Consider the following 13,109-nt stretch of genomic DNA (forward strand, 5'->3'; position numbering starts at 1 on the left):
AAATATCACAAAAACTGTTACTCAGAGTTTCACGTTCCCGACGAACGGGAACATGAACCTCTGAGTAACAGTTTTTGTGATATTTTTGCTGCTTTTTAATAAAACATATTACTCTACCTCTGACATTCGAGTATTATTATTTTCCCTTTTTTTTTTCGCATCTATGTGCTTACTCTTGTGTATATATATATATTAATATTAGGGATAAAAATCCAAAACTACAGGTAAAAACGCAATTAAAATCAATTTATTAAAATTTAAAATTGAATTAGGTTTCACGGTATTAAATATACACACACACACATATATATATATATATATATATATAAACGATATATGAGTATATGCATATATATGTACATGTATGTATGTGTATATACACATATATATGTATATATGTGTGTGTGTATCAGTATGCATGTATATGTGTGTGTTTGTGTATGTGTATTTATGTATGCATGTACGCTCTCACACATTGATTGGTATGTGTTGTCCAACCCACTATCCGGCAGCGTCCAACTCTCTAACGGTTTTTTTCAAATGAATCAAGTTATGACCTTATCCATCTATTGTTTTCATAATCGGTCATAATGTCTTACGTTTAAGATGATTCCCATGCTTCCCCTGATGAGAAGGTTACAATTTTAATATCAAAGATCCCTATGGATCACACAGGTTGTAATCCTTTGAAACATATGTAGGAATAAAGTATGCAATTATAACATGCGTTTTCTCCAATCCTTAAATTCTTATTACCCCTGAAATAGAAATAGAAACTAAGACTATGGAGAGCATCCAGCAAATAGCTAACTCCATCCACCAGAGTATTAAAGTTACGATAGACTACCCTACTAAACACCCTAACCATAGATTACCTGTATTAGATACTGAACTCTGGCTAGAAACTAAGAACAATAAAACCAGAATCCTCCATTCACACTATACAAAACCTATGGCCTCCAAATACCTGATCCACCGGAACTCGGCTATTGCGGACAATGCCAAATTCAACATATTGATGGCAGACCTCATCAGAGTAATGCGAAATGTCTCCTGCATGTGCGACCCTACAGAATTAAAGAGACATATACGACATTTCATCCACCGCATGCAGTTCTCAGGTTACAGCCATAAAGAAAGGATCAGGGTATACAAAGGAGCTATGAAGAAGTTTGAAACAATCAAACGCAACGATAGGAATGGTATTTGCCCACTCTATAGGAGCAAATCATGGAACACCATAGAAAGGACTAAGAAGAAAATAGGGAAGGCAAGCTCATGGTACGATAGCCACAAGTACCAGAGCGTCATGTTCGTCGACACCACCCCTAGAGGCGAACTGGCGTACCGCTTTAGAAGGGCCCTAGACAAACTTAAGCTAAGAATTAAGGTTGTTGAAAGGCCAGGCAACCCTATTAAATCCCTTATCAGTAGAACATACCCTTTCAGTAGAACCCCCTGCACTGATAGGAACTGTATCGTATGTAGATTTAGCCCACAAACGAACTGCAAAACCAGAAATGTGGTCTATAGTATAAGATGTACAGAGGGACGATGCAGAAATAAGACAATGACATATGTAGGCGAAACAGCAAGGAGCATAGGGGAGCGGGCAAACGTACATTGGAGGGAACTTAAGGAAGGGAAGAACTCATCAGTTCTGTACCAGCACGCTGAGCAAGAACATAGAGGCTCAATCAACAACATAGAAATTAAAATCTTATCTACACATAGCAGTGATGCAGCACTTAGACAAATTACTGAAGCTACACACATAATAGAAGAGAAACCTAGCCTGAATAGGAAACTAGAATGGAACACTAACACACACCACTAACAAACCACAAACCACAGCATGTGACAACATGTTACCCATAAACCAATAATAATATGAACAAAGTATAATACAATACATAGATAAACAAATGGAATTAAATATTACATACGTTAACAAAATTTAATTAAACACAAAAAAAACAAAAACACACACATGAACAAATAAATAAATAAAAACAAATACAAACGAACACGTATTAACAGAGTATATAGGTGATACAGACACTCCCCATACACACATGCACTTACAAAAGACACAGGCACATTGAAAGACACGCATGCGTAGACACATACAATAGGAATACAAAATACAAAATGGCTGATATTTAGCAAGGTGAGACACACATAAGAAGGAAGGAAACAAAGGACCACTGATGAGGTCACAGAAGTGTGACGAAAGAACTCTGGCCGAAATAAGATTAAGATTAATGTAATATAAAGCTGAAGCAAATTAACACCAAATATACAGTGCGTGTGTTTTTATTGGCTAAACTGGCAATATGACCATCCCCAAGTACAACAACAACAATATATATATATATATATATATATATATATGTATGTGTGTGTGTGTTTGTGTGTCTGTGTTTGTCCCCCCACCATCGCTTGACAACCGATGGTGGTGTGTTTACGTCCCCGTAACTTAGCCGTTCGGCAAAAAGAGATCGATAGAATAAGTACTAGGCTTCCAAAGAATAAGTCCTGGGGTCGATTTGCTCGACTAAAGACAGTGCTCCAGCATGGCCGCAGTCAAATGACTGAAACAAGTAAAAGAGTAATAATATATATATATATATATATATATATATATATATATATATATATATATATATATATATATATATATATATATATATATATACATATATATATATATGAAAGAAGGTTTGAAAATGCACTTAACCGGTTTCACTTTTTTAGAAAAAGATTATCAAAAGTCTTTGAGAATAATAAAAAATGTTAAAAAACAGTTTGAGTATTAAAATACATATATACATTCTTTGATGATAATAAGAGGAATATATTTTAAGTATAAAGCTTTGTATGAACTTTGTAGTGTTACATACTGATTATCACACATTCTCTGATAATAAGATGAAAATGTTAAAAACAGTGTAAGTATGAAAATACATATATGGAAAAATACATATACACATTCTTTGATAATCGAATAGAGTTGAGGAGGAACTGACCTGGCTTTTTTCTCTTGTGTATATTGAGGGAATGTTTTGCTGTCTTAAGAGACAGTATGACTGGCTAGCTGGGGTGGGAGGGAAGAAGAGTTAAAATGGATTTTTTTTATTTTTGGTTGGTCTGTGACTTAGTCTGTCATGGTTCACTGGTTTTTGGGACTGGTTTTGTGCACATCTCTATGTGTGTGTGTATATATGTGTGTTTGTGTGCCGTTTTTATTGTTCCCAGAGTTTATTGTGGAATGTGTGTTTGAGTGTTTTTTGTGTCGGTGGGGATGTTAGGTGTGTGTACGTGAGAGTGTGCGTATATCTCTTTGTCTGAGTATGTATGTGTTGTTTTGATCGTCCTTGTGGTGTGTGTGTGTGAGAGAGAGCAACCGTATGTATGTGTGAGGGTGTGTACATATGTGTGCGTCTGTGTGTGTATGCATATGTGCATGTGTGTGTGTGCGTGGGAGTGTTTTTTGTGAGTGTGGGAGTGTGTGTGTGTCTCTCTCTGAGTGAGTGTGTTGTTTTAAATACCCTTGTGGTGTGTGTGTGTGTGTGTAAGCAACCGTATGTGTGTGTGATGGTTCATATGTATGTGTATGTCTGTATGTGTGCGTATGTCTATTTATGTTGTGTGTTGGTGGGGGTGTTATGTGTGTGTACGTGAGTTTGTGTGTGTCTCTAAGTATGTTTGTGTTTGAATTGTCATTGTGGTGCGTGTGTGTGTGAGGGAGCAACTGTATGTGTGTGCATGAGGGTGCATGTGTGTGTGAGCATGTATGTGTGTGTTGTATTTATTAGGTGTCCTTGTACGTTGGGTTTATCCAGGTGATGTGTATGTGTGTGCATGTGTGTTCCGTGTATGTTGCTACTGGGTATGCGTTTGTATGTGTGTGTATGTGTGTATGTGGGTATGGTTTGTGTAGTTTCCTGGTGTATATGTGTACATGTGTGTGTGCGCTGTCATTGTGAGTGATTAGTTTTGTCTGTATTGTTAGTACAGTATGTGTGTGTATACGTGTGGGTGTGTTTGTGTGAGTGCGTCTATGTGGCTTGTATTTGTCGGGGAGGTGTGTCATTGTGTGTGCATGCATGTGTACTTGTGAGTGTTTGTTGTGATTGTTGGGATTGTATTGTGTGTGTTTTTCTTTTGAGTGTGTGTGTGACATTTTTACTGGGGAACAGGCGTATGGTGTTTGTATGTGTGTGTACATATGTATGCAAATATGCGTGTGTGAATATGATTTGTGGTTGCCGGAGTGGTGTGTAGGTGTGTGCATGTACCTGTTTACATATGTGTGTATGGGTGTTGTTTGTGGTTGCTACAATTGTATTGTAAGTGTATATATGCATGTGTTTTTTCTTGAAATGTATGTGGGTTTGTGCTCTAGTGTGGAGATATTGTGATTGTGTGTGTGTGTATATATATGTGTGTAAGTGTGTTCGTGTCGGAGGTTTGCATTGTATTGGTGTGTGTGTGATTTTGCGTATCTGTGTGTCTTTGTTTTGGGCGTGCACCTGGGGAGGGGCTTATGTTAGAGTATGTTGAGCTGTGGTCTGTATTTTTGAATAAGATTATTTTCCCTATTCGTGTTTGGTCAGTGGTGTTGTCTGAGCATTGGTATAATGGGAAAACTAGGAATTTGGGGGACTTGTTTTGTGCACAGAGATCTAAGTGCCCACTGAGTGGTATCTGTCTTGTGGTGGGATCCCTCAATTGTTGGCGGTGGACTGTCATCCTTTCTATGAGAGTAAGGCTCGTTTGCCCTATGTATTCTTTGTGGCACCCTTCACACCTTATGGCATAAAGTAAATTTTTTGATGCGCAGGTGAAGTTATTTTTTATGACAAAAGTGTGTCCCGACTGGAATCTGTATATTGTTCCTTCCATGAGGTGGATGCAAGTCCTGACAGTCCACCGCCAACAATTGAGGGATCCCACCACAAGACAGATACCACTCAGTGGGCACTTAGATCTCTGTGCACAAAACAAGTCCCCCAAATTCCTAGTTTTCCCATTATACCAATGCTCAGACAACACCACTGACCATATATATATATATATATATATATATATATATATATATATATATATATATATATATATATATGCATATATACATACATACATGTACATACTTACATATATATGTATATACATATGCATATATGAGTACAGGACGTCAAAAAACGTAAACAACATGAAAAACGAGAACATGAAATACAAAAACATGGTAAACGAAATTTTTTGCGAACAACGAAAGAAACAAATAGAAAAGCGAGACAGGTAACATAAAAAAATAATTCCTTCGCCAGTTGTCCACTGTTTTATCTACTCATTTCGAGCGTTAGGACAAGATGCGTCTTCGTCAAAACAGTCGTTCCCGCAAAGCAAATTAAATAAAATTTGGGATTTGCGGAGGGTCAAAGTTGGTAATACATACAGAACATTTAAAACAAGCGGTAAGGACTGTTAAGCCATAACGAGGTGAAGTGGTGAACACTAGAGAAACAAGCTTTGACAGGAGTGTTTCTTTATTTCCTACAAGGGGCTAACAGTGAGGGGACAATACAAATACATGTGGGGACACATAACACGAAAAAACAAATAAAACTGAAAAATTTAAATTAAAGCGTATGATAACATGAATGATAATATGAAAATGAAAAATGAAGATGTGCAGCTTGCCCCACCTCAAGCAGCATCTCTTACTTCCGTTTGTTTTTTTTTGTACTACGAGTCTTTCAGAATATCCATGCCGTATGAGAAATTTCGGACGAGAAATGGTCCATCTGTATCGACATAAAAGAAAATACAGTTCTATATTTAAGAGATGAGGAATTATTTACATTATTTATATTTGACGGATATTTGTCCTCATCTTGTTTGTTGTTAACACAACCTTTCGGCTGATATACCCTCCAGCCTTCGTCAGGTGTCTTGGGGAAATTTCGAACCTGGGTTCTCATTCCTAACGATGTTACTATTATTATTATATTATTATTATTATTATTATTATTACTATTATTAATCAGGTCGCTGCCGTGAATCGAACTCGGAATCTTGGGGTTAGTAGCCCGCGCACTTAACCACTACGCCATATGCCCACGGGCATACTAACCCCAAGATTCCGAGTTCGATTCACGGCAGCGACCTGATTAATAATAGTAATAATAATAATAATATAATAATAATAGTAACATCGTTAGGAATGAGAACCCAGGTTCGAAATTTCCCCCAAGACACCTGACGAAGGCTGGAGGGTATATCAGCCGAAACGTTGTGTTAACAAACAAGATGAGGACAAATATCCGTCAAATGTAAATAATATAAAAGAAAATATTTCATGTTAATTGAAACCAACGATTTCAAGTGAAAGTCTTTCTGCCGCCAAAAAAAAAAAAAGTAATGATTACAGTCTGTAGACCACGTGACTCGAAGTGACCAATAGAATTCATATAACATCTGAGTTTCTCGCAAAACATTTAGCGAAGCTGAGTCGTTATGGCAAGTGCTATAAATGGTTTAGCAGCTGTTGTTTATAATTGATGCTAACAATGGGTAGCTATTCAGGAGAAGCAATATATTAAGGTAAGATAATGTTTATTTATCTATTGTTTGTTTGTGATTAAAATAGATAATTGTGGCGGAGGTAAAGACAATGGATCGCACCTGCTTTGGGAAGGGTTTTGTTTTTTGTTTTTGTTTTTGCAGGAACCCACTATATCGAGTGCAGAGATTCCGAATCTGCAAAAAAAAAAAAAAAAAAAAAAAAATCTGCATTTCAAAATTTTAATCCCCCACCCCTCAATTTGTTCAAAAATACGCAGAAAAATACGGAGATTATGATTCTGAAAAAAAAAAAATTGTAAAATTTCAATTTTTCAAAAAAAAAAAAAATGGTTATATTTACATATGTTTCTCTGGCCCGTTTCATTAGAATGTTTCGGGACCTTGTCACAAAAATGTCAAAAATTTACTAACTTAATCGATTTGTGACTAAACCTTCATTTAATTTCATTTTATGCTAACTTTATTATCAATTATAGGTACTACTAAAGCAGCACGGTCCCGAACGCGCAGTCACGCGTCCGCGCAAGCTAGTCTTGAGTGGTCGATCCTAACCCTAACCCGCGTGTGCAAATGAATACGTGTTTAGGGTTAGGGTTAGGATCCACCACTCACGACTAGCTAGCGCGGACGCGCGACTGCGCGTTCGGAACCGTGCTGCTTTAGTAGTACCTCAATTATATAGATAATTGCAATTATGGTCTGTAAAGAAAACTTGTTTATCTGGACATGTTCATAAATGTTTCACTTTTGCGATCAATGTTACAAGGATCGCAAAAGAGAGAGAGAGGGAGAGAGAGAGAGAGAGAGAGAGAGAGAGAGAGAGAGAAAGAAAAACTGTCCAGATGGACTATATGTAATCTGAACCTTTACCCCCTTATTTTTTTTTTATGGAATCCCACGTTTTAGGCTATGGAGATTCCGATTCTGAAAAAAAATTTTTTTAAATCTCAATTTCAAAATTTCGCCCCCCCCCCCCGGTTTTTATATAGATCCACAGGGTAAACCTAACCCTAACCCTGATCCTAACCCTAACCCTAACACTAGTTTTGTGAGATTTGGCTGTTATTTCTAGCATGTAAATAGCCTGCTTGGTGGTGGTGGTGGTGGTGGTGGGGGGGAATTGAAATTTTTTTTCAGAATCAGAATCTCCATAGCCTAAAACGTGGGATTCCGTAAAAAAAATTAATAAATAAGGGGGGGAAAGGTTCAGATTACATATAGTCCGTCTCTACCAGAAAAACAAATCCCAAAAGGGGTGCGGTCCATTGTCTTTATTTCCGCCGATAATTCTTTCCCATCCTGGGTCGATATAAAAGGCTTTCTCTTAATTAAGAGTCAACCCAATTAACTAACCTCTCCTATGTAAATTACTATTATTTATGTTTGATGTCGGCCGGTCTCTTAAACACTCGGCTGTCGTGGTTCTGTTTCCAAAGAATTAACCGGGCCGTGAACGGCCGTCTCCCCTTCCGTTTATCTGATTGCAGGAAAGAGAAATCGATTCCAGTTCTTGATTTGTACTTTGTTTATCGTCCCAGACAACATGACAAAGTAAACTGGTTAGATTTTAAAGTCGGTGACCTTAAATCCAGAATACATACACCGTTTTCGACTTTTCCAATTTACTGCCTTGTATACAGACTCTACAAATAATAGATACCTCTTATCTCATCAACGTCTTCCCATAGGACGCCCCAAGACTGTTTCCACATGTTTTCCCCATTCATCTCGATCTTCCATAATGGTCCTCAGCTCTTGTACCCCTTCCATACCAATATCCTCCAGCAAGTTGTCGATATAGGTCGTCTTCCTCTCTTGGTTCTTCCTTCTGTTGATTTCCAGAGCACTCGCTTGTTAGCAATTTCATCGATGTGTCTGATGCAGTATCCAGCTAGCCCCATCCTTCTATGCTGTACCTTCAATGTTACTTTTGATAGTCCCTGGTGTAAGTCGGCGTTTGTTGTATGACTCTTCTAGGAGACATTGAGTGCCATTCTAAGCATCCTCGTATAAGAACCGCCCAACTGCTTCCTCAATGCTTTAGTGAGCGTCCATGTTTCAGCCCCATATAGAAGAACAGACTTCACTGTTGTCTGAAACAACCTCACTTTCAATTTCCTTGCTAACTTAGAATTCCATGCCTTTCTCTATTTATGGCATGCACTCCAGGCAGTAGCTTTCCTTGCTATGATGTTTTTTTTCAGTACTTTGTGTTCACGCACCAAGGTATTTGAAATTTACAACTACCTTCAGCGACTTACCGTCTTTCACTTTCACTGACACAGGCATTTCGTGGTTGAATACTTGCAACGCTGTTTTGTTTGCGTTACGGTACAATCTTGCCTTCCCCGATTCCTGCTCTAATCTGCTCAGCACCTCCTGTGCCTGATTTGTCCTATCTGCTAGTAATGCCAGGACATCAGCATAATCTAGGTCAGTGTGTTTGAAAAACAGGACTGGTGTTGAGTTGAACCAAACCTTTCAAAGCATTACCCCAGCATGGCCACATTCCATTGACTGAAACAAGAAAAAGATTGATGGAATCTGTTCTATTTCAACTAAATCAAACACTAACTGTTACTATATTTCCATGACATTTTTCTGAGATTCTTAGACACATGATGATGATGAATATATTCGTCTCGTTGCAGGGATTTATGTAACATTTGTGTAATTGTCATTAGTATCTAATATTTATTTTATTTTATTTCAGGACATATTTCCATTTGAAAGAAGATTTTCTGCAGAGAATACTGCAAGTCTGCCGTGTGTGGGTACAGATTTATCAACCAATTAATGTCTTCATAGAGTGAAAGAATAAAACTAAAATTTAATGGAGAGAATGTTTCAGAAAATGAGCAAACGTTACAAATGCAGTATTTGTGGTAAATTACTTACTACAAAATCTAATTTAGCTATTCATAGGCGCACTCATACTGGGGAAAAGCCATACCACTGTGAAGTATGTGAGAAAGCATTCTCTGTAGAATCTTCTTTAACAGGACACAGACGTGTACACACAGGAGAGAAACCGTTTCACTGTGAAATATGTGGAAAATCATTTTCTACTAAAGGTTATATAAAGACACACAAACGTATTCACACTGGAGAGAAACCATACCACTGTGAAATCTGTGGCAAAACATTTTCACAGTTTAATGGTATAAGAATTCATCAGCTTATTCACACTGGAGAAAAACGATACCATTGTGAAATTTGTGGCAAAAGATTTTCTCAACTTGGTGATTTAACAAGACACAAACGTATTCACACTGGGGAGAAGCCATACAAGTGTGATGATTGTGGGAAAGCATTTTCTAATGTCAGTAACTTTGAAAGACACAGAAGTGTGCACTCAAAACCTTACCACTGTGAAATTTGTGATAAAGCATTTTCTGTAAAAGAGTCTTTAACAGTCCACAAACGAGTTCACACTGGAGAGAAGCCATATGATTGTGAAGTATGTGGGAAAGGATTTATAGGGAGTATTACCTTAAGAAGGCATAAACGTGTTCACACAGGGAAAATCGGACATGACTGTGAAATCTGTGGAAAAGCATTTCCTGAAAAATATCTTTTAACATTACACAAACGAATTCACACAGGAGAGAAACCATATCACTGTGAAGTTTGTGGAAAAAACTTTTCTGATAGGTGCGGCTTAAAGAAACACAATCGTATTCATACTGGAGAAAAACCACATCACTGTGAAATCTGTGGCAAAGCATTTTCTGAAACTGGTAGCTTAAAAAGTCACAGACGTATTCACACGGGAGAGAAACCATATCGCTGTTTAATATGTGGAAAAGAATTTTCACATAAGAGCAGCTTAACAGAACACACACGTATTCATACTGGAGAAAAGCCACACTAATATGATATATGTGGGAAAGCATTTTCTAAAAAGTTTGTGCTGTTAATTTATAAATGCACTCATACCGGAGAAAAACCACATCACTGTGAAGTTTGTGGCAAGAATTTTTCCAATAGTGGCAGCTTAAAAGGGCATATAAGTACACTCACTGGAGAGAAAGCACACCACTGTGGAATCTGTGACAAAACATTTTCTAACTTGAGGTGTTTAATAAGACACAATCATACTCATACTGGGGAAAAACCATACAGCTGTATTATTTGTGGTAAATCATTTACTTGTAGTGATTATATATCTACTCATAAATGTACTTTTAATGATGGAGACAAACCTGATATAAACCTTTATATGAATGTTATTAAATTACTATAAATGTTTCCGATATGTAAAGTGTTTTCTTGGAAATTGCAGTAAATTTATCTTTTTAATGTTACTTGTTAAGTCGCATGTATCATACAATATGGTTAGAGTGAGAAAACTATTGTTACTACTACTACTACTACTACTACTAGCAATGCAACAGAATTAGTGAGACAACTGCATGTACTTCTCTCGATACTGTCAAAAGGAGAGGATGAAAGTGTAGAAAGGAGCCAGGGCTAAATACAAGGCCATCATAGAGAATGATGCAACTTGGGATCTGTCCCCTATAGACAAGTAAATCCTGGAATAGCATGGAAAGGATGAAGATCGATAGGTAAGGCCAACTAACTCATGGTATGATAAGTAAAACTATGAAAGTATTATGTTCGTTGATGCTATTCGTGTAGGTGAACAAGCATATGCTTTTGGGAAATAGATGAATCTATGGATTAAAGTAGTAGAAAGGCCAGGGACCTCCATAAAATACCAGATCAGTAGAGCATATCTATTTGAAAAAAACACCTATAAGGAGAGCAACTGTATAGTGTGTAGGATGAACCCTCGGATAAATAGTAAAAATTGGAATGTAGCATATAGTGTAAGGTGTAATGAGGTATGGAAGAGAAACAGGACAACAACATACATTGCTGGAAGCTGAAAGAGGAGAGAAGCTCATCAGTGCTCTACCAACATGCTCAATTATGATAGGAAGGCTTGGTGAATAGCATTGATTTTAAGATGTTAGAAGATATTATCACATAGACCAGACATGAGACTCAGACAGATTATAGAGGCCACAGATATAGTAGTGGGTGGACTGAACCTCAGAAGGAAACACGAATGGTTTAACACCATCACCCTTACTCCATCACACTGCACATGATGACTAAAGATAAATACAGTATAATACATAAATCCAAACACACACACATGACATGTCAAAGAAGAAAAATAAAATAAAAAACAGGTACACACAATGTAGTAAGCATACACATATGCACACAAAATATACACCCAGATACAGATGCAAATTGTTGTGCATATATGGATGCATAGCAGAGAAAGACAAAATGGAATAAGCAGAACAAGAAGAGACATGGGATAGAGAGTTACTGAAGAGGTCACAGGATGTGGGATGAAAGAACTTTAAGAAAGAAACTAGAATAATGATATAGCATTAATATATATTAATCTTTATATCTTTCTCATCCTGCAGACCCAACCCATAGAGTTATCTTTGCACTTCTTAAGTCAACTGATCACCTTTTTTTTTATCATCAGAATAACCTGAACCTCCAAGGAGCTGATGTAAGCTGAATAGCCAAAGCTCCATTAGTTGTGTTAAATTACCCTGGTGTCAGGTTTCACTGTTGATCCATCAGAAAGATCAAGGCTGGTGACTGCACTGATCCTTTTAGGCATGTCCATCCATGACCCACACGGCCCCGAATGCTTTACTCATAGCATCACTACAGCCGTTCAGACACAAAACAACAACTACAATGCTTGAACCTAACCACGCATCCCTGCAAAGTAGATAATCCTTACCCAGTTCCTAAACTCCATCTGATCCTTGTATACCAAAAGGATCACTACTGACTATGAACAATCCTTGTTCCCTTCATCTCTCAAACAATGTTGTTCTCAGAGTAGTTCTGTGGAAAAGGCTCTGCAACCAATTCCATTGTATAAACCGTTTCTTCCCATTCCACCATGCACACACACACAGAGGCTAAGACCTAAAATATCTCTGTTTGCTGCAAACATACCAAGGGCAATAACTCTAACAAAGTCCCTTGAGTTACTTTCTATCACAACCTCACTGAAATATTCCGTTTTCACCAAACTATTCCCTTCAAATCTTTTTCTCTCTCTATCTTTCTGCATGTATCCTGATTAATGTTTAACTTTCTGATCCTGATGATAAGCAACTACTTCTGAAAGGAAAACTCCAACCTATTACCACTTCTCCAATGCTCAGACATGTGCTGAGAGCTGCCAAACTTTGGTTACAACTAATTGAATGATGCTTCTTTATTGTGAGCCTTCTCTTGATCTAATTTACCTTCTAACCACTTTCTTAACCCAGTATCAATTTGTACTAACTCTCTAACTACACTTCTGTTTTCAAAAGGTTTCCTACAGCCTTAACTACTCATGTGCACAATCTTCTCATAATGAACTAGCCACCTCGATAGGTGTTTAAAGTTTTCTAATCAACAACAAAACTCCAATAGTATTAATTAACCTGTTGTAAAGACAGGATCCACTTCACTTGTAC

The 13,109-nt window shown here is 37.4% G+C and overlaps 1 protein-coding gene across 1 annotated transcript; it reads left to right on the top strand.

Moving 5' to 3' along the window:
- Positions 1 to 6,169: 6,169 nt before the first annotated feature.
- LOC149134928 (uncharacterized) lies at positions 6,170 to 10,855 on the top strand. Its single transcript, XM_089353388.1, has 2 exons — positions 6,170 to 6,609; positions 9,305 to 10,855. The coding sequence occupies exon 2, from the start codon at positions 9,425 to 9,427 to the stop codon at positions 10,463 to 10,465; it is 1,041 nt and encodes a 346-aa protein (XP_089209514.1). The 5' UTR covers positions 6,170 to 6,609; positions 9,305 to 9,424; the 3' UTR covers positions 10,466 to 10,855.
- Positions 10,856 to 13,109: the final 2,254 nt, after the last annotated feature.

The sequence above is a fragment of the Octopus bimaculoides genome, chromosome 6 (genome assembly GCF_046866305.1).
Source record: "Octopus bimaculoides isolate indiv1 chromosome 6, ASM4686630v1, whole genome shotgun sequence".
Taxonomy (NCBI): Eukaryota; Metazoa; Mollusca; class Cephalopoda; order Octopoda; family Octopodidae; genus Octopus; species Octopus bimaculoides.